The following is a 27,539-nucleotide window of genomic DNA, read 5'->3' as shown; positions in this document are numbered from 1 at the left end:
ACCGGCCCGGCTCTAAGGGGCCGGACCGCGGTGTTAAGGGGGTTACAGGGGCAGAAAAGCCGCCGGGGGGAGACCTCCGCTCCTCCCGGGTCATCCTCTGCTCCACCGCCCTGCACCCGCGTCCCGGGAACTCCCGGGGGTTTGTTTTATTTGATTGGGCACTTAACCGACTTCCCGGGGGCGGGATAGGATAAATGGGATAGATGGGATGGGATTGATGGGATAGATGGGCTGGCATGGACTGGGCTGGGATAGGTGGGGTAGATGTGGTGGGATGGGTTGGAATGGGAGGGATGGGATGGGACAGATGGGTTGTGGTGGACTGGGTTTGGATGGGCGGGATGGATGGGATGGGGTGGATGGCGTGGGAATGGATGGGTTGGGTTAGATGCACTGAGTTTGGATGGGCTGTTAGTTTTTCTTGAATTATTCACTGCAAAGCCGGGTGGCGGGTGACACCCTCAGCACCGGCTCGCGGCTCCCCCCGCTCCGAGAGAGCGGGGACCCTCTGTGCCGCGGCTGCTGCCCCGCACCCGACGCCTCTCGGCTGTGGGCCCGGCGGGAGCCCGGCAGGGCCGGGGAACCGAGCAGCTCACGGGAGGCCGGCGGGGCCCACCCGCGGGAAACGATGGATTGGATTTTTATTTTTCCGGTGTGTTCAATAAAATTTGGGAAACGGGCGCGGCCCGGCCTGGAGCACCGGGCACAGCCAGGAAACGCCGGAGCCGCTCCAGCGGGGGCTGCCCGGGACCCGACGCCCCTCGTCGGGGGGGATCCCGGCCCGGTGCGGCGGGGCCGGGGGCGGCTGGAAACGCGTCTGGGAAGGACACCGAATCCCAGCCCGTCCGGTGGCCTAAACCCGGCTCTGTGGTGTATGAAGGCACGGACTCCGGCTGTGATGAGCACGAAATCGTTTATTGCTTCTCAGGCCTCGGCTTTTATACCCGAGCTCTAAAACTTTCCATGCAGCTGCTAGGCAAGTAAACGCATATTTCAGATCACTAACCCGGCCGCCTTATTCAGTTCCCACCAAGATAAGCACGCGAAGCTGTTTTCTTGTTCCACGTTTATATTGAACCAGTTCCTCTTCGTTCCATCTGTATCGATATCTGCGCTCCTGTTTCTGTGTGCTCTGCTCACCATGTCCTTGGCCGTACGCAGGCCTCTGCTCGTAGATCTGCCACACGGCTCGTGTCGTCTCTTCATCCTCTCTTCCTCCCCTTTCCCTTTCCTTTTCCGTTCTCCCTTCCCATTTTACATTTCCCTTTCCATTTTCCCTTTCCATTTTGCCATTCCCTTTGCATTTTCCCTTTCCCTTTCCATTTTGCCATTCCCTTTGCATTTTCCCTTTCCCTTTCCATTTTGCCATTCCCTTTGCATTTTCCCTTTCCATTTTCCATTTTCCCTTTCCATTTTCCATTTTCCCTTTCCCTTTCTCTTTGCCTTTCCCCTGCCCATTTTCCCTTTCCCTTTACCCATTTCCCCTTCTCCACCACCGCTGCCCAGGGCCCTGCAGCACAGCGCCGGGAGCCGCCTGTCCCTGTCACTCCCTCCCGCCCCCCCTCGTGCCAAGGCGACCCCCCCCCCCATCTCCCGATAGCCCCCGCTGCCCGGGAACGGGAGGCAGTGCCCACCGGGGGGTGGGAGGTGGGGGCATTCTGGGGAGACGCGTGGGGAAATACGGGTGTGTGGGAAGAGGAGGGTTTGGGGGGGACAGGGAGGAGGTCCGGGGGGTGTTGGGGGGCGCTGGGGACAGGCGCATCCGGGGGTGGGGGGGTGGGGGCAGCCAGGTGTGTGCGCGGGGGGGGTTGGGGTCAGCCAGATGTGCGGGGCACAGGTAGGCGCCGTCGCGCAGCACTGCCAGATGCGCGCTGGGTGCAGGGGGTCACCTCGGTGCGGGGGAGGTCACTCCGTTGCTGGGGGGTGGTGGTGACACCCGGTCCGGGGGGGGGTCACCTCGGTGCGAGGAGGCCACCCCAGTGGGGGGGTGTCACACCCCGGCGGCGGTTGGGGGTGCCGGCTGTTCTCCGCGCTCCCCCCGCCTGTGTGTCCCCCCCTGCCCGCACCGGGGGGGGGGGGGGGGGGGGGGGGGGGCGGCGCGGCTCGGTTCGGCGGGGGGGGGGAGGGGGGGCGGGGCAGCGCTGACGTCACGCCGCGGCCCAGAGCGAGGCTGCCGGGAGCCGGCGGCCGAGGCGCGCCGCAGCCGCCCCGAGCGCACGCACAGCACCGCACCGCACCGCACCGCTCCGCTCCGCACCCGGCCCCGCTCCCCGCTCCCCGCCGCAGCGTACCCGGGCGGGCTGGGGCGGGCGGGCGCGGCGCACGATGCTGGCCTGACCGCGGGGTGCGGGAGATCGATCCCCCGAGCGCGGAGTCTGAATTAATCCGGGCAGCCGGCGCGGGGAGGGAGGAAGGGGGGGCGGTGGAGGAGGAGGAGGAGGAGGAGGAGGAGGAGGAGGCGGCGGCGGCGGCGGCGGGAGGGGGGAGGAAGGCAGCCAGCGAGCGGGCGAGGCAGCGGCAGAGCCCGGCGGCCACCATGGAGCTGGCGATGGAGAACCTGGGCAGCCTGCACGGCGTCCCGCACTCGCAGCCCGCCGAGCTGCTGAGCCCGGCTCACGGGCGACAAGGCTCGCACCGCAACCTGGTACCGCACGGCCGGCCCGCCATGGTCTCGGGCATGGCCTCCATCCTGGAGGGGGGCGACTACCGCGCCGAGCACAGCCTGGCCGCCCCGCTGCACCCCGCCATGAGCATGTCCTGCGAGTCCCCCTCCGGCATGAGCCTCAGCAGCACCTACACCACGCTGACCCCCCTGCAGCACCTGCCGCCCATCTCCACCGTCTCGGAGAAGTTCCACCACCCGCACCACCACCACCACCACCACCACCCGCACCAGCGCCTGGCCGGCAACGTGAGCGGCAGCTTCACCCTCATGCGCGACGAGCGGAGCCTGGCCTCCATGGGCAACCTCTACAGCCACTACCCCAAGGACATGCCGGCCATGGGGCAGCCCCTCTCGCCGCTGCCCAACGGGCTGGGCAGCCTGCACAACGCCCAGCAGCCGCTGACCCCCTACGGCCCCGGGGGCCACTTGCCCAACGAGAAGATGCTCTCGCCCAACGGCTTCGATTCGCACGCAGCGATGCTGTCCCGGGGCGAGGAGCACTTGGCGCGGGGCTTGGCGGCCCCCAGCTCGGCCATGATGCCGCCGCTCAACGGGATGCACCCGCACGGCCACCCGCACGCCCAGCCCGGTGGCTCCCTCCTCGGCGAGCGGGAACGCCAGGCCTCGGCCACCGGTTCCCAACCCGGTGGCTCCGGGCAGGTGGAGGAGATCAACACCAAGGAGGTGGCCCAGCGGATCACGGCCGAGCTGAAGCGTTACAGCATCCCGCAGGCGATCTTCGCCCAGAGGATCTTGTGCCGCTCCCAGGGGACCCTCTCGGACCTGCTGCGGAACCCCAAGCCTTGGAGTAAGCTCAAGTCGGGCCGGGAGACTTTCCGGAGGATGTGGAAATGGTTGCAGGAGCCGGAATTTCAGAGGATGTCGGCGCTCAGGCTGGCAGGTAGGTAGGGCACGGCAAGGTCTGCTGCCACGGCCCCGTACCTCCGGCCGGGGGGGGCGGGGGGGGGCGCCAGGGGGGGCTGCTAACGGGGAGCCATCGTGGGGCGGGTGTTACCGAGCCGATCTGAAGCCTTTAGATGAAAGGGAATGAAGGAAATCGTATTTAAGGGGAATTGTGTCTAAGGCGAATTATATTTTAGGCGAATTATATTTAAGGTGAATTATATTCAAAGGGATTCCCCCCCTACCCGGGCCTGGTCCTGCCAGCGGGAGCCGGGAGTTGCCCGCCGCTCCCCGCCGCTCCCCGCCGCCGGTTCGGCCGCCGCTAGTCCCGGCGGTGATTTCCCCACCGAACCGGCCCCTCGTCCCACCCGGGCGGACCCCGGAGAGCCGCCGGCATCCCCCGGCCCACGCTCCCGGCCGTCCGTGGGTGCGGGCTGAGCCGCGGCCGGTGGCGGAGCTCCTTCGCCGTCCGCTCGGCCCCGCCGCTCGGTACCGGCGCCGCGCTCGGGAGAAGCACCGGTTCGCCCCCGCCGGGAACTCGCTGTGGAGCCGGGGAGGGGCGGGCAGCGCCGGGGCTGCGCTCCGCTCCCTCCGGGGCACCGGGAGAAAGAGGGATCCCCCAACCCGTTGCCCCGGTTCCCGAGCTGGGTGGGGGCCGGCTGCCGCCCCGCAGCACCGCGGGTGCGGAGCGCAGCGGTGGCTCGTTCGGCCTCAGGCCGAGGGTTTGGTGGAAAAAAGCGGTTTTTCTGCGCTGTGGTGGGGAGGGAGGGGCGGGCGGGGGTCGCGGCTCCCCGCTCCTCCGCGCTGCGCGGAGCCTCCGCGGGGGAAAGGGCCGAGGGGTCAGCGCCGGGCGGGGACGTGCCCGGCCCGACCCGCCACCCCCCGGCTCCCGGAACCTCTCCGGCCCTTCCTTCCCCCGGCTCCTCCGAGCCGGCCCTCCGCGGGGTGAAAAACACGCGTGTATAATTTATTTTTTTTTAAATAAATCCGAGCTCCCCGTGGGGCCGGGCAGAGTCCGGGCCGCCGGGCGCTCGGCACGGCGAGGAACCCGCCGTTATTTATGGAGGAGAGCAGCGTTCATATGTATTTAGTGTAATTCAGTTGCTCTTTAATTAGGGCAGGGTAGTGGCATCTTTTAGTTCCAGTCGATGCCCTATTGAAAAGCAGTTAATAGAATGCAAATTGTTCCTGGCTTTACAAGGTTCTGGTAAATAAAGATTTAAACACTGCCGCGATCGGCCGTTTAATGCCCCCGCTGTTCGGGCTAATTGAGCAGCGGGTGGCTGGTTTCCGACTCGCCAAAATTTGAAATAATAACCGTGATGGTGATGATAAAAACGCAGCCGCGGCTGGGGGAGCTCGGGGCGGTCCCTGCCCGCGGCCCGGCCCGGGCTCTGTCCCCGCTGCCACCGCTCCGCTCCTCCCGCCGCCTCGGGGGAGCTTCGTTCTCCCCAAAATGTTTTTTTTTTTTTTACTCCCCAGCGCCGACTTTCCCGCGGCCCCAGGGGCGCCTTGGGAGCATTATTTACGGAAATTAAACCCCCAGATTTTCTGGGTTTAATTCTTTGCAAAGACAGGGGGGAAAAAAAAAAAACCAACAACAAAAAACCAAACAAAAAAAAAACCAGGGAAAAACCACACCAAAACAACAAACCACCATAAATGCGCCCTCGTTCAGCCCCGGTTCCCCACTCGGGACCGGGCCGGGGCCGCCCCACGCCGCCCGTGGTGGTGGATCCGCCAGGCCCTGGCCCCGGTGTGGGGGACCCTCCCCCCTTTCCCCGCGGCCTCCCCTGGCCCGGCCGCTTTTTTCCCGGCCCGGCTGCCGCCCCACAGGGACCCGCTTTCGTTTCTCTCCCCTGGCTGTTTCCTCCACCCGGGCCAGGGCGTGGGGGCAGGTTGAAGTTCCCCCCCCCCCCCCCGCCCCCCGCCCCGGCTGCCCCCGAGAAACGGGGTTCTACGAGAGGGGGTCGCACTGGGCGGGGGGGGGGGCGGCGGGCCGTGCCCGGCTCCTCGGTGGAGGCAGGCGATTCCCCCCGACACAGCCCGGGGCCGCCCGTCGAACCTGCTCGTCCTCTCAGGCCCCCCCGGGCTGGGGGGCTGGAAGAGCCCGGAGGGCTGTGACCCCCCTCGGCAAGCAGGGAAGGGATCCCTTCCCCGCCTGGGCAGCGAGTGCTTTTTTTTCCCTTCCAGTTCAAGCCAAAAAAACGAGTGTTAAACGTGGAGCACGTCCGGGGCGAGGGCTGGGGCTGGTCCTGGTCCCTGTCCCGATCTCGGTGCCGGTGCCGGTCCCGCTCGGCTGCAGGAGCCCGTCTGATGGATTAGTCCGAGTCAGTAAATCGCGGATCAATAAACACGCCGGGCCCCTATAAATGGCAATTGCCGCTTTTCTCCTCTTTCCACTCCAGTTCCCCCTCTCGCCGCCCCGTCCGCAGATGAACCATTAATTATTCAGCCGGGACCCGGCCAGCGCCACAGCCGGGGGGGGCTGCAGTTCCCTCCGGCTCCGTTCCCCCCGTGGGGCTCCGCAAAATAAGGGGGTCCCACGGGGGAACATCTGGGCAGCAGCTGGCGATGCCCGGCCCATCCCCTCGGGCCATCCATCTCTGCGACCCGCTGTCACGGCCGCAGTCCGTGTCCCCCCCCTTCCAGATACAGCTCTACAAACTTCGTGACCCCCCTCACGAAGCCCCACGGGTGGCGGGGAGCCCCCACCGTAGTACCGTTGCGGGTCCCCGCACGATGGAGCGGGGCTCCGAGCCCTCCCCCGTGAACCCTCCACACGCCATCCTGGTCCGTTGGTGCCCTGGGGGCGAAAAAGGCATCGGCTTCGTTCTCGTGGGATCGTGGGGGAAGCGCCCCCGTCCCCGCGTGTCCGCGCAGGACGGTGGGTGACCCCCCAGCGTGAGTGTCCCTGGGTGCCCTCCCACCACGCGTGTCTGTGGGTGCGCTCCCGCCCTGTCGCTGCCCCCGCCAGTGGAAACCCCCTCCCTGCCACGGATTTATCCCGACACTCAGGACCAGAAAATTCTCTCGCGATTATTTCTCGGGAGGGCGACAGCGTCGTTGTGTCCCTTTGGCGACACGGCGGCTCCCGCCTCCCTTCGTCCGTAACTCGAACCGGGCTGATTCCTCCTCCCGTGCTTTTCCCGGGACGCCCTTGGGCCGCGGGCGCGGTGTGAGGCCGGCCCGGAGGAACGGGCTCCGCGGGAACCCGGGGTCGGCTCTTTCTGCCCCAAAGTGTTTCCCGTGGTGCGGAGACGGGCACCGCGGCCGCGCTGGGCAGCTCTCCCCCAGCGCGTCCCTTTCCTTCGTCTGCTTTTACATTTTCTTTTCCCTTTCCCTCTCTCACCGTTCTTTTCCTTTTTCCTTTAGCCTTTTCTCCCTCCGTTTTTCGTTTTCCCCTTTCCTTTTTTTTGTTTTCGTTTTCACCTTTCCTTTCCTTTCCTTTCCTTTCCTTTCCTTTCCTTTCCTTTCCTTTCCTTTCCTTTCCTTTCCTTTCCTTTCCTTTCCTTTCCTTTCCTTTCCTTTCCTTTCCTTTCCTTTCCTTTCCTTTCCTTTCCTTTCCTTTCCTTTCCTTTCCTTTCCTTTCTCTTTTCCTTTCCTCTTTTCTTTTCTTTTCTTTTCTTTTCTTTTCTTTTCTTTTCTTTTCTTTTCTTTTCTTTTCTTTTCTTTTCTTTTCTTTTCTTTTCTTTTCTTTTCTTTTCTTTTCTCTTTCCTTTCTTTTCCTTTCCTTTCTTTCCTTTCCTTTCTTTTCTTTCCCATTATTTTTCTTTCCATGCTTTTCTTTTTCTTCCCTCTCCTCCTCGGACTTTCTCTCCCGATCAAATCTCCGCCGTAGCGCGAACGGTCATTATAAAAAAAAACCAAACAAAAAACCCCCAACAAACCAAAAAACAAAACCACCCCAAAACTACGAGCACGATCGCGGGACTGGGCCAAGGCAAATAATTAATGCCGCTAATTAAAACTTCCAACTAAGACACAGAATGGCCGGAATCAGGGACAAGATTGCGCTGCGTAAAAACTAGGGAAACATAATTTTTTTAATTTTTTTTTTCACGAATTTTGTTTCAATTTCAGCCTCTTTCAAACGACTTTGGCCCAACGACGGCTCCTCTCGGGCACCGGCCGCGGCTCCGGCCCGGGAGAGCGGCGGAAAATCGCGGCCGGTTTCGCCGCTTTCGATCCGCGCGTGTCCGCGGGGCGACGGGGAAACGGCGCCTCGGCGGCGGGGGAGGTTTGTAGGTTGGGGGGAGAATTATTTCGCCACCGTAAAATGTGGGAAAACGAGAATTTGGGGCTGCGGGCGCCCAGCGCTTCCCCCTCGGCACGGGCGAGATTCCCACTCGGGAAAATACAAAGAAAGCGAGAGAGAAAGGAGGGAAACGCGTTTTCCCCGTTGGAAAAAAAAATATAATTTTTTTTCCTTAATTTTCTTAAATTTTCTTTTAAATTTTCTTATTTTTTCTTTAATTATTTTTTCCTATTTTTTTTCTTAAATTATTATTTTCTTTTATATATATATATATATATATATATAAAAATGTGGTTTTTTTAGCATGTTAATAACAGGAAACTTTCTCCGCCGGCGCGGAGCCGCCCGCCTGGAGCAGCCACCGCCGGCTCCGCGGGGGCGGCCGCTCCGCGCCCCGCTCCGCGCCCGCCGCCCTTATCAGCCTCGCTCCGCCCGCGGCTGTTTTTCTGTTTGCTCCTAATCTGCGCCTCAGAAGGGGCCCATAAACCGCCCGTCGGTTAAATATTAAATGGGGTTTTTCCCCCCCCCACCCCCGCCCCCGGGAGGAAACAACCCCCGTCTCGCTGCGGGGCGGCAGCTCCGGCTACAACCCACGCGTGGCCGTGGGGTCCTGCCCCCCACCCCCCTCCCACCCCCAGACCCCCCCTCCCCGGGAGCTCCCCTTATCCCCTGCTCCCCCCGAGCCCACCGCGGAGCCAGCGCCGGGGGCCAAACCCTGCGCCTTTCTTGCCGCCTCCATATTTTTAGGTGCACGTTTTGGGTGGGTTTCGGTTGGTTTTATTCTTTTTCTGGGCATACAACGTGGGGGTGATATTTTTTTTTTTTTATTTTTTTTTTTCTCTGTCCTGTCAATCGCCACTGAAACCATAAGGGAGAGATAACAGAGAAGAGAAAACTCTCGGAGTGACCTTTGAATCAATTTGAAAAACCTCATTTAACTGATAAGTCTTGAAAGGCCCAGAACTAATTTGAAAATACATCTATTAAAATCTCATTGCCGCTGCCCGGGAGCTGCTGGGAAGGGTGTGCGAGGCGACTTCCCGGGGTCGGGGGAGCCGGGAGAGCAGGTTTAAGCCCTGGTCAACAAAGAGATTGCGGAGCCACCTGCAAAATGATGGGGCTTAAACCAGAAGAGAAAATAAGAATATTAAAAGAAAATTGGTCTTTCTTCCCCAGCTGGTGGGGAAAGGGGAGATTTACAGCATTTTCCTGCCATAACCAGGCGCGGAGTCTGGGATTGCAGACAGAATATTGGATTTTTTTTTTTTTTTTTTTTTCCTTCTCCAGAAAACAAATCCAATATTTTCTCATTCTGCTCAGATGCGGTTGCGGGGCTGGGGAGCCTGCGCCGGGGGGGGGAGAAGGCGGCCGTCCCCCCCCCCCCGCCACTACCAAAGAGTGTCCGTGGGGGAGGCTCTGCCTGCGCTCCCATCGCGGGGGGTTCTGCCCGGCTTCCTCGGTACCGGGGAGTGAATCCCAAAACCGGGGACAAAGGGGGGCTGCCAGAGCAGAGGGAGGGGAGGGATGGGGGAGAGCAGAGGCAGGGCCCAGGCGCCAGTTTTCCTGCCCTAGGAGTGTCCCACCCCGGGCATGGCATCTCGTCCCCCCCACCTCGGCATCCCCCCGGCATCGCCTGGCTGCGGAGGAACCAGATACTCCCTATGGAAAACCTTGGGGGTCCTCATGCGAAGCCTTTGCAGGACTCATGGCAGGGTGGCGGTGGCCAACTTGCAACAGCAAGAAAAAAATAAGAGGAAAAATTAAAAATAAAAAAAAAAAACCCCAAACCCCAAACCACCGCAGCCTGGCTCGAAAGGGCTGGGGCTTTGCAGCTCAGGGGGGGGGATTCGGGGACCCAGCCTGTCCCCCTGCTCCAGACCTTGGGATGCAGTTTGGGATGCTGTTGCCTTCGGACTGGCTGTTTCCCAGTGGGAATCGCTGCCTCCCCAGCCGTGGCAGAAGCCGGACCTGTCACCTTCCAGCCCCAGCACCTTGTTGGCTGGGGAGGAGGGAAGAGTTTTTCCCCTTGTTGCCTGATTCCCTGAGGTTTCACAGAATGGCTTGGGCAGAGGGAGCCCGGCACCCCGAGTACGGACGGGGACATCAGGCAGCTTCGATCTGCCCTCTCCCCACGTCCACTCACCTTCCCTTTTTGGAGCTGAACCGAGATGCACAAATCCTGTGGCTCAGCATCGAGCTGAGGCTTCAATCAACCCGGGATGTGTCCCATAAACTCGGGATGTGTCCCATAAACTCGGGATGTGTCCCACCAACCCGGGATGGATGCGTCCAACCAACCTGGGATGTGCTCATGGCCATTGCCCTGCTCCCGCGCAGCACCAGTGGTGCTGACCCCAGCCCCCGGCTTTGAAAACTGGGCGAAAACGGGAAGTTGGAGTCCCAGATTTTCTCCTCCAGCCCAATCATCTGCAGCCAAAAGCGATGCTGGGTGGATGCATCGGGAGCGATGCTGTGCCGGAGCGGCGAGGGGCTGGCGAGGAGCCGGCAGCAGGTTTTGGCAGCTGAGTGCCTTTATTGCTGGCTCCGCGCGGGACCGTGGTCATCGAGTAGCAAGGTTTTGCTGATGAAACGAAAATGCAAAAATCTCGTTAATACCTCAAACGATACAGAGCATCTCCAGCAAGATTTAAGCCAAGGCGGGGTTGGACAGGCAAAACGGATGATGGATTTTAAAAACGTTTGAGGGTTGTTAAAAAATAGCGCAAGAAAAAGGCAAAGTGGCCTCCTCCGGTGCCGGGAAGAGGAGCCAGGACATTTGAAAAATAAAGACCCAGTACTAAAATTGAGACACATTTGCGCAGGCATGGGTAGGATTTCAAGAATGACCTGAATAACTTTATCTTAACATATATATACACACATATATATACATATATATATATATATGCGCACCATCTCCTCCCGGGGGTTTTGCCCCTGAGCTCTGCACTGCAGGACCTTGTCGCTCCAACCATGGTTTCCTCCATGCAGGAGGACTCGGCGTCACCGTGAGCTGATTTTGGGGAGCTTGGAGGGGAGGATTTTGCTTCTTGGTCTCTCTCCTGGGGAGTGGCAGATGCCACCACCACTGTGTTGGACAATGTCCCTGTCAGGAGAGCTGGAGCCACCATCCTGTTCTGTATCGCTGTGATTCTCCCTCTTCTTTCTCTCTTCCCAAATCCAAGAGATAAACATCCCTTCAGGGTCCGGGAAACCTCCTTTCCCCCTGGCAGGCTCGGGGGCACCCCGGCTCTGCCCATCTTGGGAGAAGGAGCCAGAAAATCCCCGTGCAGGAGCCTGCACTGGGGAAAGCCGGGGCTGTTTGTGGGAAAGCACTGGCTGGGACCGGCCGTCGGCTCCTTGCTTGCAGAGCAGAGAGGAAAAACCCGACATCTTGACCAAAAAAAAAAAAAACAAAACCCCGAAGGAAAAGCAAATTGCAGCTTTTTCTTCTGCTGGTGGCACGGGCGTCGGCGGCCGACCCAGCTCTGCTGAGGCCAGGGCTCGGCAGGAGGGGGAGCAGGGGGCTGCTGGTCTCCCACCATTGTGGGAGGAGAATTGAGGTCTCCTGCTGTTGACACGGAGCAAGGGAGCCCTAAATATTGGGGCCTGCGGGGGGGGTCGGGGTGTGCTGGGAGGGCTCAGTGCGCCGCATGGCTCCGCAGGGCACAGCCGGGAGCAGGACGCAGCAGGTTTGGCTGGCAGGGACTCTTTAAAAACTAAAAATGGGCCAAAATCAGTGGAAAATCAGCAGCCTTCAAAGGTGTCCCCAAGGAGTCCCTGCAGTGGTGCCCGGTGCGGGGACAGTGCAGCCCAGGGAAGCCGAGAGCCGTGGCAAGGCTGGCTCTGGCCATGGGAAATGTCCCAAAGCCTCGTGTCCCTTCCCCATGCCAAGTGCCACTGCGTGGCTGAAGGGACACGAGTGGTGACTTGGCCGTGGGTTGGCAGGTTGAGCATCTGCGAATCCCTCCGTGCCTCAGTTTCCCCGTGTGTAAGGGTGGGGGTGGCAGTACTTTTACAGAGGGTATGAAGAGGCCAGTGCCGGGTTATCAAAGCCGGGAAACTCGGTGATGCCACGAGAAAAGCCAAACCTTTAAGCTGGGAGATGAGCTCCGGAGCCCGATGGCCCTTTGTGGGAGTTGCGCTGCCCTCGGCCGATAAAGAGCAGGTGACGAGCAAAGTCTCTCCATTAGGGATGAAATTGCGAACGCATCAGGAGCTGCTGACGGGCGATGCTATCGGGGGCTGACAGAGATATCAACGGCTCAGCTCTGCTGCCGGCAAAGGCTGCTCCTGCTGCAGAGCACCGCAGACCCCAGCGCTCAGCGCCTGTTGCGGGGCCGGGGGGCGCAGCAGTGTGTGACAATGACCCCGCAAGCAGCATCCCATTCCCCACCTGTGGCAGGCCCCTGGAGATCTGGCCATATTTTGTATTTTTTCCCATCTTTCGAGGGTCCCTGCTCTTCCCCGGACCCAGCATCCCCCAAGGTGGTTGTTTGGTGGATGGACCAGCAGGATCCAGGGCAGCATTTGGCCCAGTTTGTCTCAAATGTGATGCTACAAAAATCACAGGGGTCGCCACCGCGGTGGTTTGTGCTTCCGAAGCCCCCCTGGGATGGAGGGGGGTCCCTTCCCCACCTGCCTCCCATATTGCAGGGGGCGAGGAGGAGGAGGGAGGGTGGGATGGTGGCACTGTGCTGACGGGCTTCGGAGTCACCCGGAGGGACCCAAGGCTTCTGGAAATGGATCCGCGGATAAATGCCCCACCTTTAGTTCTCTTTTTGGGGCCAAACTTCAGGATTCTGATGACATTTCTCATGCAGAAGGCAGGGAACTGCTACCCTGATGTTCCCAGGGGGGTTCCTGCCAGCCTGCCCGCCCCCCCCCCCAAAAAGCCCCTCAGGCCGCCAGAAGCGGGACCACGCTTCGTTCAGGGCATTTAATTTGCTTTCTGTGGGGTGTTTAGGGTGAGGGGGGTGTTGGCACCCGCCTCCGCGTTGCGGCCGGTTTCAGTCTGGGTGGGTCAGAAACGGGGCGAAAGGAGACGAGTCAGAGAGGGGGCGAAGGGGGGGGCTGTCGTCGGGTGCTTTGCAAACCAAAAGAAAAAAAAAAAAAAATCAACCAGAAATTGTCAAATAAGTCATCCAAATCAGGGCATTGATTCAAAATAACGCCGATTTCAAACCAACCTGCTTTTCCCGGAGAAAATTTGAAAGCGCATCCCCGAAACTGAAACGGCCTTTTCCGCCCCAAATTGGTGATACCCAGCCCTTCCTCTGCCTTCACCACCTCCAAGAAAAACCCCAAATTTTATTTCTTTGGTGTTTTGGCGCCGTCGCGAGGCAGGTGCCCGGAGGTGGAGGAGGGTCGGCCCCGCGCTCGGTGCGAGAAGATGCTGCTTGATGGATACAGGCAGAGCCGGGATCTTCAGCCCCGGGATGACGTTACAGCCCCGTCCTCTCCCCTGCAAAAGGGACCTCGGGGGGGGACATTTGGTGAATCGGGGGGCTCAGACATCCCCCTCGGCCTCCTGCTCGGGAGCTTTTCTAGTGGCGTTTATGGAGGGTTTAGACTTTCTCTGGATGAGGATTTCATTCCGCCCGTCGCTCTGATGCTCCTGAAGGTGCCGGAGCCCAGACCAGGTGCTTAGGGGGTGCTGACACTGGGAGGGGGCGACCCCCCGGGCAGTGTCACTGTCACCTGGCACAGACCCCCCCTTGGCTGTCTCCTGTTCTGCAAAACCAGGAGGAAATGGACACGAAAGGAAAGGGGGACGGAATGCGGGGAAACAAAGGGGCTGCTGGGCTCTGGGCTTGGATGGAGCCGTGACAGCAGCTGGGATCCTCGCGCTCCGCTCCTTCCCAGCCCTCTTCTCTTTCTTCTTCTCTTTATCTTTTTCTTTTTTTTAAAAAAATTTTTTCTTCTTTTTTCTTGTTACTTTTTTCTTTTTCTCATTTTCTTTTCTTAGTTTTCGTTTTCTTCTTTTTTCTTTCACCACTTCTTTTTTCTTTTTCTTTTTCTTTTTCTTTTTCTTTTTCTTTTTCTTTTTCTTTTTCTTTTTCTTTTTCTTTTTCTTTTTCTTTTTCTTTTTCTTTTTCTTTTTCTTTTTTCTTTTTCTTTTCCTTTTTTCTTTTTCTTTTCCTTTTTTCTTTTTCTTTTCCTTTTTCTTTTCCTTTTTCTTTTTCTTTTCCTTTTTCTTTTGCTTTTTCTTTTCGTTTTTCTTTTTCTTTTCCTATTCCTTTTTCTTTTTTCTTTTCCTATTCCTTTTTCTTTCTTCTTTCTTCTCCTTCTCCTCTTTCTTCTTCTTTTATACGCTTTTTCTTCTCCTTTTCCTCCTTTTTCTTTTCCTCCTCTTCCTCCTCTCTCTCTTCGTCTCCCTCTCCCCTTTCCTCTTTCCCTTTTCCCCTTTCCCTTTTTTCTTTCTCCTTTCTTCTCCCCCCCCCCCTTTCTTTCTTGGCCCATGTTGCCCCCCCCCCAGCCCCTTTCCCAGCCAGAGGTGAAATTTGGCCAAGAGAAACCACCCCCTTTAACCACCCCCCCGGTTGCTGCCCCTCCAGCCGTGCCATCACCTCTCAGTGGGAGAACAGCCCCGGGGATGGGGCAGAATCACCCTGGATTATATATCGGGATCAATTCCCCCCCCCCGCTTCGCCTCCCTCCCTTGCAAACCCGCCGGTCACGTAACCATCAAACTGATGTGCCAGCAATATCCAACGCGCGGTTAAAGCCACTCGTGGGACTTTCAATAAAATCGATCGGGCAGGATCAATGGGCTCTGCCGGCCCCATCCCCGCACACACGCACACACGCGGGGAGGGGGGGGGGACAGGAAAAATACCCAGGACTGAGAAATGGGGGTGGTGGGAGCAGGGGCGGGGGGAGCTGATTATAAATCCATCCCATACTTGCCGTGATTAATTGCTGCTTTACCAGAAGGAACAGCGCTGCATGGGGGTAATTTTTAAAGGTAATGTTGAGGTGTGTGGGGGGGAAGTTTCTCCGCTGTGTTCGGATGTGAGGAAGCAAAAGCCCTTTTCCAGCCAGAGTTTCCCTCCTGGCAGGACGGGGTCGGAGAGGGGCAGGGAGCAGGACTGGGGGGACAGTGGCAGCGAGCACAGCCCAGGCTGGTCCTGTGTCGTGTCCCGTCCCCCCCCAAGCAGTGATTTGGAAGTTGGGAAGGGCCTTCCCCAGCCGCTCAGGAGCATCCCCGGCTGCTTCACAGCCATGGGGGGATGCTGAAGCCTGGCCAGCCGGGATCACCGGCGTGCCGGCACCGGGAGCCCATTATGTAGCATCTCCTGGCCCAGTTCCCAGGCGGGGAATGGCCTGGCGTTCATCACCCTCACCCAAAACCCCCCTCCCCGGCACGGCTGCCTGTGCCCGGGCAGCCCCTTCATCCCACGCCAGCAGCGAGGGCGTCCGGCCGGGCTCCTGCATCCTCCAGGGTCGTGGTCCCTGCCCTGCCCTCCCGGGGGGTGCCCGGCTCGAATTAAAACATCATCCATCGTTGCGGCGGCAGCGTGTAATCCCTGGCAGATCAGTGCAATTACTGCGGGAAATACCTTGGGAGCTGAACTAATAACGTCGGAGCGGTGTATTAAGAGTCAGTGGCTTAGCGCTGGCTGCAGCCGCCCCAGCCCCACACATGTTGGGGGGGATGAGCTGAGGCCCCCCCCCCCCAGGGGGCAGCAGGTCGCGGGGGGGGTGTATGGCCTGGGTGGAGGGCAATGGGGCAGTGATGGGGCAGCGTGTGGGGCAGCAGTGGGGCAGTGATGCGACGGTGATGGGGGAGCGACAGGGCAGCAGCGGGACAGCAATGGGGCGGCCTGCGGGGCATCAATGGGGCAGTGATCGGGCACGGAAGGGGTGATGATGGGGCAGCGATTGGGCAGCCATGGGGCAGCTGTTGGGGCAGTTGTTGGGCAGCGATATGGCACAAAGGGGTGATGATGGGGCAGCAGTGGGGCGGCAGTGGGGCAGTGATAAGCCACTATAGGGGTGATGATGGGGCAGTGGTGGGGCAGCCGTTGGGCAGTGATGGGGCAGCGATGGGGCACTACGGGGGTGCCGACGGGGCAGCCGTGGGGCAGGCGGAGGTTTCCCGCCGGGAGGTGCTACTCCCGCGGCCGCGGGGCTGCCCGGCCCCGTCCCCCCCCTCCCGGACACGAATGGACCGCTCCAGCCCGGCGCACCTTTCGTGCTCCGGAACGGCCCATAGCGCCGCGCGGGGAGGGGCGGGAACGGCCCTTGGCCCTCGCGGTTGGGGGGCGGCCGCAACGCTCCATTGGGCAGCGGCGGGGTGGGGCGGGGCGAGCTGTACCACTGCCCCGCCCCCGGTGGGGGGGAATGCGCTCGTCCATCCGCGGGGGGGCGCCAGCGCGGCGGGGACGATCCATTGTGGCTGTGGAGGAGGGGAGCGGAACAAACCATTCCGCGCCGCACGGGGGGGCACCGGGCGGGACCCGCGCTCCAAAATGGCGGCGGGGCTGGGGGGGTGGGGGGCGGTGTCGGTGGTCTTGCATCTGGTCGGGGCAACCCCCAGCACAAACCCGGGGAGCGGCTGGAGAGCGGCCCTGAGGAGAAGGACTCGGGGGTGTTGGTGGGGGAGAAGCTCCACACGCCCCGGCACCGTGCTCTGGCAGCCCAGAAACCCCCGCAGCCTGGGCTGCATCCCCAGCAGCGTGGGCAGCAGGGCGAGGGGGGGATTCTGCCCCTCTGCTCCGCTCGGGGGAGACCCCCCTGCAGTGCTGCCTCCAGCACTGGGGCACTGACAGCAGAAGGACACGGAGCTGTTGGAGCGGGGGCCAGAGGAGGCCCCGGAGATGCTGGGAGGGCTGGAGCCCCTCTGCTGTGGGGACAGGCTGAGAGAGCTGGGGGGGTTCAGCCTGGAGAAGAGAAGGCTCCGCGGAGACCTCCCAGCCCCTTCCAGTCCCTAAAGGGGCTCCAGGAAAGCTGGGGAGGGACTCTGGGACAAGGGGGAAGGGTTTGAAACTGGAAGAGGGGGGATTGAGATGAGATGTGAGGCAGAAATTGTTTGCTGTGAGGGTGGTGAGCCCCTGGCCCAGGTTGCCCAGAGAAGCTGTGGCTGCCCCATCCCTGGAGGGCTTCAAGGCCATGTTTGAGGAGCCTGGGCTGGTGGGAGATGTCCCTGCCCATGGCGGGGGGAGGTTGCAACTACGTAATTTTTAAGACCCCTTCCCACCCAAACCATTCTGTGATTGTCTGGAATTGCCTCAGAGCAGTGGGGCCACCCTGAGCGGGGCCTGGTGGCAGGGAAGGGCTCACATCTGGAAGGTCCCTCTTGTGCTGCGCTGCTGGAGCTCAGGGGTAACCTGAGAGCAACCCGTGTCCCTGCTCAGGCCCTCCTGCTGCCTTCGGAGGGTCCCAAACCCTGGCGGAGCGAACCTCGAATGCCCCAGCCCGGAGGATTACGGATTTCCCTGTGTTCCACAGCACCGCACAGCAAGAGAGCCAGCAGCTGTCTGAGAATTGACTTGGCCAAACCCCGAGGGAGCTTCCCATCTCACACCCGATAAATCCACCTGAGACCAGATTTAATCAGGAAAGGCAGAAAACTGTTGGGTTTTTATCCCCCCATTGCTTTTCCGCTTTCTCCAGCCGCTGTTTCTTGGCTGATAACGGCTCTGGGCCCTCTCTGGACACCATCCCTCCACTGAGAGCGTCTCGGGAGCAACGCGTGCTCCGATAAAATACACTTTATTGATTACTGAATTTGTGTATCAGTCATCCCCGCTCGGAGAGCCAGGTCTGGGAGCTGCTGAAGGCAGCAGGAGTTTGGCAGGAGGAGCCCGTCAGGAAGGGGCTGATGAGAGCCACTTAGCAGTAGCCCGTGCTGATGCCAAAGCGAGATCCTGGCGGCTCCTTTCCTGCGTGAAGGAGTGAGGATGGAGGAGGACTGTGCAGGACCCACAGCCGCGTGGGTGACAGGGATGTCACTTGTCCCAGATTCCTGGGGCAGGCTCCTTACCCGGCATTCTCCTTGTTGTGCTGGCACAAATTGAACCCCAAACTCCCTTTTTCCCCCCTGGATTCTGCATCTGGGGCTCTTGTGCCAAAAACGAGCATGAGTGAGTGTCGCTGACTCCAAGGAAAACTTATTTCAGGGACTTGAGGGTTTCCATCTGTCGTCCCCACGTCCTCCCTCTCTCCCAGAAGGCGACGACCTTCCCTTGCCGCTGCCATCCCTCGCGGCGCTGCTGGCTTCTGCCTGCCACCCTGCCGGACTCCCGCACTTCATTAGCACCAATTTGCTCTTGTCACACTAAGTGGCAGTGACTCGGGAGAAGAGTAGGGAGAACGGAGCAGCCGGGAAGACTCCGGGCACCTCTGCCCGGCCTTGCCGCGCACCAGGCAGCTGGGCCGGCCCCGCGCTGTGCCGGCAGCGTGAGCACTAAGCAGCTCCTGACGGCAGTGGTCTTCACTGGGACAATAAGAAACAAAGGGTCCAAAAAAAGGCCGAGAAAGGAAGGAGATGGGACAAACGGGGGAAGCAGCTTTGCCAGCAGATGTGATGGCAAAGCTGGGGGCTGAGCCCAGTTTATCCGGGCGCTGGGGAGAGCGGAGCAGGGCACCAGGTGTCCCTTTACAAAAGTCTCTGAAAAAGCAAGTGAGAAATCAAACCTCTGCGGAAAGGAGATGCTTTTAACAAAACCCCCATATTTTTAAGTCATTGGAAACTGGTTGTTTCTGCGTCCATGAGAGGGGTCTGATGCCGCCGGCTCAACCCAAGGCTGTCTGTGATGAGGCCAGTGGCAGCTTACCTGGAAAGGACAAGGACAAAAATAGGGCAAACGTGGAGGGATGGAGCCAGGCACACCTGCAGCTGCCACTGCTTCTTTGTGTCCCTTCACCCGCCCTCAGACCAGACCAGCTCGTCTGCTTCAGCGCTGGAAAAGCTGGAAATGCCACCCTGTGAAAAACCAGACAAAGCTTGAGAAGTGCAGGAGAGGCAAAGCCAGGCGTCCCACGGGGCTGGCGTTGCCGCTCTGCAGCAGGTTTGGGTGGCTCTGCTGGTCTCCTCCAGCCTCCACTGGTCCCAGCCCTCTCTCAGGAGGGACCCTCGTCACCAGAGCAGAGGACCGAGGACTTGGTGCTTTCATTTCCAGTCCCTTCCCTCCACCTGATGGCCTGCACTGCTCTGGAAGCCCCTGGGCTGTTGGGGAACGGGCCAGGGACGTTGGCTGGTGATGCCTCACAGCCCCGTGCAGGTCGATCGGAGCTGCCGGCTGGAACGAGTCACCGAAACCCTTCGCAAGGGAAGGAAAATGCAGCCGGCAACGCAGAGGCGAGCGCTTTGTCTCATCTCATCTCCTCATTTGCAGCATTCAGAGGAAGATTTAATTTGCTGGGGTTGGGGAAGCGTCTCACCCTGCAGCGCGCTGGCTGCAGACCAATGACCAGGGGCTGTCCCCGGCCTCGGGACTCATCCTCCGGCAGCTCCCAGGGACACCATCGGGGAAGCCTGTCCCCACCGAGGCAGGGCCACGTGTCACAGGGACACGCATGGGGCCGGGAGTTGTGCCCAGACTGTGTCACTCTGATCCAGCAGGCCCATGAGGCTGCAGCTCTCAGACACATCGCAGCTCCCAGCTGCATCCCTTGGCCTCTGGATGGATTCTGGAGCGTGTCCAGAGAGGGACACCGGAGCTGATGCGGGGTCTGGAGCACAAGTGCTGTGAGAAGCGGCTGAGGGAGCTGGGGGGGTTCAGCCTGGAGAAGAGGAGGCTGAGGGGAGACCTTCTCGCTCTCTGCAACTCCCTGAAAGGAGGGGGCAGCCGGGGGGGGTCGGTCTCTTCTCCCAAGGAACAGGCGATGGGACAAGAGGAAATGGCCTCAAGTTGTACCAGGGGCGGTTTAGGATGGATATTAGGAAAAACTTCTTCCCCAAAAGTGTTATCAAGCATTGGACCAGGCTGCCCAGGGCAGTGGTGGAGTCGCCATCCCTGGAGGGACTGAAAAGCCGGGCAGACGTGGTGCTGAGGGACATGGGTCAGTGGTGCGTTTGGCGGTGTTGGGTTGATGGTTGGACTCGATGATCTGAAAGGTCCCTTCCAACCTTGATGATTCCATGATTCTATGATCCTATGCATGGTTTTCCAAAGCTGTGGGTTTCTAGAGTGGGGCAGTTTTTACTGTGGCGTGTCGGATGCTGCAGGACCACAGCGGTGAAAACCCTGCAGGTTTTGGAGCCTGGAAGGTTGTTTTTTTTTTATCTCGTGCTGCTGCAGCCTGGGGGATCGCAGGGTCGCAGCGCTGCAGGGTGGCACTCACAGGGATGTGCAGCACGGGGCAGGCTCTGCCCCAGCCGCCGTGTGGTTGACGCTGCATCCCCTTTGCCTGTGCATTTGTTAGTTTTCAGGATCAAAGGGGGTTTCAGAAAAAAAAAAAAAAAGGGCAAAAAGAAAGTTGGGGTTTGGTTTTTGAGCACTCTTTCTTCCTGCGTTGTACACTACTGACTCTCCTGTCGGCACTGAGTCTTCAGAGATCGAGAATAACTGAATTTCCCATGGAGAAGCCTATTTGTGACAAATTGTTTTGGGCTTTTTTCCTACAATGTGAAGGAATGTCAGACAAACCTCTCGCAGTTACTAAGTTGCCCCAGCTCCAAGCATCCCGGCCGGCCCAGCCGCGGACCAAAGGGTTTCTGTTTTGCAGAAGCAGCACCCTGGTCTCTGGTCCAGACTCTGCTCCAGCTTTGGGGGAGCAGATGCCCCATCCCTGGAGGGGTTCAAGGCCAGGCTGGACGGGGCTTTGAACAACCTGCTCTAGTGGGAGGCGTCCCTGCCCAGGGCAGGGGGTGGCACTGGGTGATCTTTAAGATTGCTTCCAACCCAAACCATTCTATGGTTCTAATTCAGCTCAGGATCAGACACCGCTCTGTTCTGGGAGGTGCTGGGCTCGTCCCAGTTTGCTCAGAGCTGCAGCTCCTGAAACCTTCCGAAATATCCGGGCAGAGTCTGAACCAGCAACACCCATTGCACAACCCTCCACCCAGCCCTCCCCCCTTCTCTGTGAAAGAGGTTGAGATCCCTCTGCTCCGTCAAGGAGAGGGGGAGCCTGAGGCAGCCGAGGGGCTAGACCCATCCTCAGGGTGTGGAGAGAAGCCAGCTTTGCTCAGGGCCATTTCCCACCCGGTGCCCACCAGTGCCAGAGCCCGTCCCACCTCTGCACTTAAGAAACCTGTCCCAACCTGGCCGACCTCGTCCATGTCCCCCTCTCCATCCCTTCCTCCACCTCCCCTTGAGCCCCTAAACGCTCCTTGCTCCCCTTGCGCCGATGCGAGGCAGATTTGACAGGGAGAAAAAGAGAAAAGCCGGTGGGTTTTATTTTTTTCCCCCCTAACCTCGCTTACAGCCAGCATGCTGGCTCTGAAAGCCCCTGGCTGTCTTTTGTGATTTCAACAAATCACCAGCACTTAAGCAAAGTGGGCAGAAAATTACAGGTTGTATTGCAAGTGAATGGAGAGGGAGAGCACGCTGGGGCTGAGAAAACAGAGGTTTGCGGGTATAATAGAGAAACCAGTGTCTGGCAGGCTGCGGAAGCCTGCAAAGCCATCAGGTATTAGTTAAATGCTTCGCGGAGTTCACGCTGCGAGGCATAATCGCAGCTTCTGAACAGCAGCCATTTGATTGTCTCTATTATGTCCCTTTAGAAATGATTTGGGAGATATTTTGCTTTGAGCTGTCAAGGTTAAGTCAAGGAAAACGCGCTCCCTCTGACATAAGTCTCCAGGGAGGCAGAAACCCTCGGCAGAAATCCTCCGAGGGAAGCGGGTGGGATGCCTCTGCTTCCAGAGCTCTTTCCTCCTGCTTTTCCCCCCGAGGTTCCTCCTTCCCTTTGCTCCCTGTGGTTTTTCCACAGCCAGGTCAGCAACCTTAAGGATGAAATACTGCTAGGATTGTGTGCCCAGGGTCTGGAAGGACGGGGCTCTGTGCAATCACCCCGTCCCACTGCGTCTGGCCTTGTCACTTCTGCACTCATTGGCTGGTTTCAGCCAAGCCTGGCAGAGCTGTGGTGGTCTCGGAGGTGCAGGAGTTGTGAAATCAGAGAACCACAGACTGCTTTGGGTTGTAAGGGACCCTAAAGCCCACCCAGTGGCACCCCCTGCCCTGGGCAGGGACACCTCCCACCAGCCCAGGTTGCTCCAAGCCCTGGCCAACCTGGCCTTGAACCCCTCCGGGGATGGGGCAGCCACAGCTTCTCTGGGCAACCTGGGCCAGGGGCTTGCACCTCCAGGGATGAGAATGAGCTGAGAGATGGAGAGAGGAGAGAAAGACCCCCATTGTGGGTGAGCTCAACCCCTTCCTGGCCACCAGAGTATCCCCCCTGACCACGGGGGACCCCAATCCATCTCCCCCACTGTTGGTCCTGGTACCACCAGGGTCTCCTGTGCCCCAGGAGGAGCAAGACAAGCCAGGGAATAAATCCCATGCTTTTGAGGAGTGCTGGAGAGATAACATAGAGGCAGGGGTGGAAGCACCCTGAAGTGTGTCCCCATCCCCACGGACCGTGGCCAGTCCCAGAGACCTTGGAGGGACGTGACCAAAGAACATCATTAAGCCAAGGGTGCGTCGTTTGGAGCTCGTGACTTGGAAAAAAGGGATTTTGAAGCACAAAGAAAAACCCTCATCCTATGCTGACCTGGGTGGGAGTCAGAGCTGTGCCCCTGGCTGCCTCCCCATCCCCGGCTCCCACTGCCTGCGGGGACACGGGGACGGCCACCGCCAGCCAGCCTGGGAAAGCAGCGCCCGGGGGATGGGGAATAGGAAAAAGATCCTCCTTTGGGGGGGTTGATGGCCGCCGTAAATAGATCTGACCAGCGTCACTATCGATTTCTGTTGTGCGGAGCTGTAATTAGATTGAACTGGGGAAGAGGGGTGTTGGGCTGCGTCAGCAGAAAAAGAAATTAATAAATAAACAAACGAGCACAGGAAATGTGGGATGTGGCCGCCACCAGCATCGCCTGCCAAAAATAATGGGGGGATCAAGGGGTGCGGAGCGGGGTGTCACCTCTGTCTAAGCAATACTCGGCGCTGGTTTTAATGCTGGATCACAGCTTTGCCAGCACGACCCGGATGGTGAGCATTTGCCTCGGAGCTTTGAGTTATTAATGGGTGACTGGTCTGTAATAATTACTCCTAAAAATAGGAGCGGCAGGAGCCGGGGCAGGGTTGGGGTTAAAAAGCTGAAACGTTGGGTCTTGGTCTGGCCATGCAGCACCGTTGGTGGGAATGGGTGCCGAGAGGCAGGAGAGTAAGAGGACAGCCTGGATCCCAGGTTAAAGCTGGGTGAGCGCAGCACCTGGCGCGTCCCGGGGGCGGGTCTGGATGTATTTGCACATACCCACACACATTTCTGTCTACCTGGTGTATATATGGTAGCGGGCTATAGTATAAGTGCCATCTGCGCAGAGCAAAAGCTGTGCTCGCAGGGAGCATGCGAGGTGCCCGCCATGGACACGGGGTCCCAACGGGGCCACCGGAGCCGAGCATGCCAGGGGGACACGGGGGGGACACCGGGAGGGCACACGGTGGGTGGGCGAGGGGTCTGCAGGGTGAAGACGCGCTGCTCCGAATGTGCACGTACGGTGTGTGTGTGGGGGACTTTTTCTTTCTGTTCGTTGTTTGGTTTGGGGGGAGTTTGGGAGGGTCTTTTTTATTTTTTTTTTTAAATTCATGTCTGGAAAAAAGTCACGTTTTCTATAAAGACTTTTTTTTTGTTTGTTTTTTTTTGCAAGCATCTGATGGTCATAGGGTAGGTTTCCACTAAACCATTCTCTGCTGGCTGTTTGAGTAAGGTACCCCTGGGACAGGGTCCCCCCCCCCCGGCACCACAGGCCTCAGACTGTCCCTTGTCCCTAAGGATGCTGGTTTGCAGCCAGACCTGCCCTGGGGGGGGAGAAGGGGAGGGGAAGGCTCTCCACTAACCATCTTTACCAGGGATTTTGGCTGAGTGCGGTTGGTTGTGCTGAGCTTGGTGCCTCCTGTCCCCTGCCTCAGGAGGAGCAGAACCGATGGTTCCCACCACCCGCATGGGGACGGGGCGAGGACCGAGCCCAACAGCTGGGGAAACAAGGCTAAATTTTTTGGATAAAGTGTCTGCTTCACTGAGCTCTAGATCTCCCCAGCTTTGGGTGGAAGGGGTGGAAATCATCCTTCTCTGTTAGTTCAAGGTGACGTAAAGAGCACCCATAGCGCAGGCCAGCTGAAGAAAAATCAGAGGAAGACCTTGCTTGTTCTCTAGTGAGGAAGAAATGACTTCAGACACCCTCCCGTTACTCCTAGGCTACGTAGCTTCCTACCCTTTACTCAGCCTGGCCGCGGAGGTGAGTTTGTGTAGCAGGAAGGTAGTGAGCCCAAGGGGAATACCTCCGTGGACCCAAGATGCAATCCGTGGACCCAAGATGCCATCCCATCGCTGCAGCAGCGGCTTTCAGCCCCGGCTTCTGGCCCCTCCAAGGTGCGTGCACCAGGTCGAAGAGGCTCCTGGGAGTGCCTGAGAGAAGCAAGCTGAAATCTGTCGTCCAGCAACAGTCCAACAGCAAATGACTCGGAGGACCTGTGCCCTCCCTGCAAAATCCTTTGGAAGATCATAGAATCATAGAATCATAGGGTTGGAAGGGACCTCTGGAGATCACCCAGTCCAACCCCCGGCCACAGCAGGGTCACCCAGAGCAGGTGGCACAGGAACGCGTCCAGGCGGGGTTGGAATGTCTCCAGAGACGGAGACTCCCCCACCTCTCTGGGCAGCCTGTGCCAGGGCTCTGCCACCCTCACAGCAAAGAAGTTCCTCCTTGTGTTTAGGTGGAACTTCCTGAGGAAGTTCCTGAGGCCACGTCTGGCCAAGTCCTGAGCAGCCAAGTGCCCGAGCACCCTGATCTGACCTTGACAGCTTCAGGGTCAGCCCTTTTTTGAGTAGGGACTAGACCAGCAGCCTCCACCAACCTCAGTTATCCTATAATTTTCTAGAAAAATGTCATAGCAAAGGGCGCCTTTTCTCACCACTTCCACCAACAGTGCACTTGATATTCCTGTGATTAAAATTCATATATTTAACAAAAAGGTGTATACTCGCCTCCCTCCCTCCCTTGTGTGCAGCGTGGTTGTGTCACAGGGGCTTTCCTGCCCCCTGGCAGCCCCTCCCCGTGTGACTGCACCTCTGTGCTGGCCTTTGGCTCAAGCCAAACCCGTAGGGAAGGCTTTTAATTCGTCACTGGGTCAACCCGACACACGTGCTAAAGAATCCAGTAGCAGGGGCATGCCCAGGAGACTGAATTTTCTGGAGTTTCAGGTGGCTCCGGCTGTTCCACAGCCTCTGGAAGCAGGAAAAACTCTTCCCAGAGCAGGTGAAACCATGCATGGTCCTTCCAGGCTGTCTGCCATGGGACATGGTGGCTGCAGACCAGCCTTTTCGTAACGTCCCTGTCCCCAGCTCTTCTCTGCATTTTGGAGCTGGCAGCTGGACGCAACGGCCAAGAGTCGCTGGTTCCCTGAGCCCTCCAGTGAGATCCACAGAGGTGATGAGGAGGTGAGGGAGACCACACCAGAGTGCAGCAAGGGAGGGAGGCTGACGGATGACCCCCAAAATTGAGGGATGGAGCAGGTCCCAATAGCCAGGCTGTGCGAGCAGAATCAACCCGGGAGTTTTCTCGGTCTGGAGTTCCAGGGTCAGCTGGAGATGCTGAGACTCGGGCTTTTTCCTGGGCATCTGAGGAGGTGATGGGCTTCACCCAGGCTTTGCTCATACTGATGGCACAAGAGACTGTTGTCTCACAGACGCTCAGGAGGCACAGGGAGGAAGAGGAGGGCGGTAGCCTAGGGAGTGGTGGGCAACAAGCCAGCAGGTTTACTGGAGGGAAGGACCTGGTTTTTGGGAGGCAGCCAGGCAACCTACAAGCGGGCCAGGGTGGTGAGCACCAATTAATGGCCCTGTTCTCTCTTTTGAACATCTAGCTTGCAAACGCAAAGAGCAAGAGCAGCAGAAAGACCGGAGCCTGCAGCCCAAGAAGCAGCGGCTGGTCTTCACGGACCTCCAGCGCCGCACCCTGATCGCCATCTTCAAGGAGAACAAGCGCCCATCCAAGGAGATGCAGATGACCATCTCGCAGCAGCTGGGCTTGGAGCTCAACACCGTCAGCAACTTCTTCATGAACGCCCGCCGGCGGTGTATGAACCGCTGGCAGGAGGAGCCAGGCACCAACCCCGGAGTCCCCTCTTCTTCTACAAGCACTTTCTCCAAAGCATGATGTCCCCCAGCACTCCCTGCCCCTTCCCGGACATCCTCCTCATGACAAAGCCAACCCCAGACTCACACGCATGTCCCGAGCCAACTGGGGTGGGTGCTTTTGGATGCTGCGGGTCCATCAGCGTCCCAAACCCTCAGCCGGGCATCATCCCTGGACATGGGCCTCGTGCCGCATCCTGCTGCCACGTCCTCCCAGCTCGTGGAGCAGGGAAAGGGTTTGCAACTAGGTCAGCTCCGTCCCCGGGAGGGCTCGGAGGAATCCCGTGTGGAGTGAGGGATGACGTGGGATGGAGGGAGAGGGCAAGGTGCTGTTTGGGAACATCCCTGGTCCACGGGGACCACAGAACCTTGTCTTCACCTGCCCAGCAGGGTCTCTGGGGAGAGGGGCATGCCCTGGCCCCCCCACCAACCTCAGTCTCTGCCACAGCCACCCTTACGGCTCCCGCAGTGGAGGGGTAAAGGTGGGGGAGATACAAGAAGTGGAGTCACGGGGCTGGGCTCTGGCACAACCCCACCGAACCAGGGCCGAACCCCCTGTGGTTCAAAGGGGGTTCCTGCTCCCCCCATGCCCGGAGGGTGACTGGGCTCTTGCCCAGGTCTCTGGCAGCTGGAGCTCCCCCCGCTCCCTGAGGTGCAGCGGAGTTCCCCACGGCAGCCAGACCCTCTCCGCCATTGACACATGGGCGTTTCTCTCCCTAGAAGGTTTTGAAAACCTGGTTGAGGGCATTCCTGTAGCCCCGGTCTCCTCCACGGGCATCTTCCTCCGACCCCCCCCCGCCCGGACACCCCCAAGAGCACCCCCAGCCCCCTCCTGCACACACGCACCCCGACCCACGAGAGCACCCGTCCCCGGATCCCTCCCAGAGAAACTCCATGGCAAAGGAGACGCCTTGCCGTGGCTGCCCGCCTCCATGCACCCGAGCATCCCCCAGCGCCACGGCCGGAGGGGGACCGCGGCTGCACCGCGTCGCCTGGCGCCCGAGCAGGTCAAAGAAGCACATTTAACTACAGAAATCGGGTATTTAATAATTGTTTGAAAGGAGACGGGAGGAGAGACTTGGAGCGAAGGATCTGATCTTTCCTGGTGACTGGCTCCACCATTCACCGCTGGATTTCTGGTTCACTTTGCGGTTGAGGAACGGACACAGACAAAACAGATTTGTTGGCTTTGTGTCTCGCCCCATCCACCCCTCGACATACACTATTGCCCCCTCCCGTCCTCCCTCTTCATCTCTGTTACCAAAGAAATTACAAGACCAAAAACGCAACAACCACAACAAAAAATTTCCCTCCTGGGAACCAACATCGACGTACGGTGGGAAAAGAAAAATCCAAGGGATCTGGTGGCGAAATCCAGCCCTGGGTGTGAGAAGGGGGGAAACTCCCCGAGGAGATCGAAAGGGAAAAAAAAAAACAACCCCCTCCCAAAAAAGGAATAACAGCAGAAAC

The 27,539-nt window shown here is 59.1% G+C and overlaps 1 protein-coding gene across 1 annotated transcript; it reads left to right on the top strand.

Annotated features, from left to right (window-relative positions):
* The first annotated feature begins 2,536 nt into the window (after positions 1 to 2,536).
* Positions 2,537 to 26,091, top strand: ONECUT3 (one cut homeobox 3). Its single transcript, XM_074565953.1, has 2 exons — positions 2,537 to 3,566; positions 25,799 to 26,091. The coding sequence occupies exons 1-2, from the start codon at positions 2,537 to 2,539 to the stop codon at positions 26,089 to 26,091; spliced, it is 1,323 nt and encodes a 440-aa protein (XP_074422054.1).
* Positions 26,092 to 27,539: the final 1,448 nt, after the last annotated feature.

Source organism: Larus michahellis, chromosome 23 (assembly GCF_964199755.1).
Source record: "Larus michahellis chromosome 23, bLarMic1.1, whole genome shotgun sequence".
Lineage (NCBI taxonomy): Eukaryota > Metazoa > Chordata > Aves > Charadriiformes > Laridae > Larus > Larus michahellis.
Note: the sequence above shows the minus strand (reverse complement) of the source record. Positions and strands in the feature narration are given on the sequence as shown.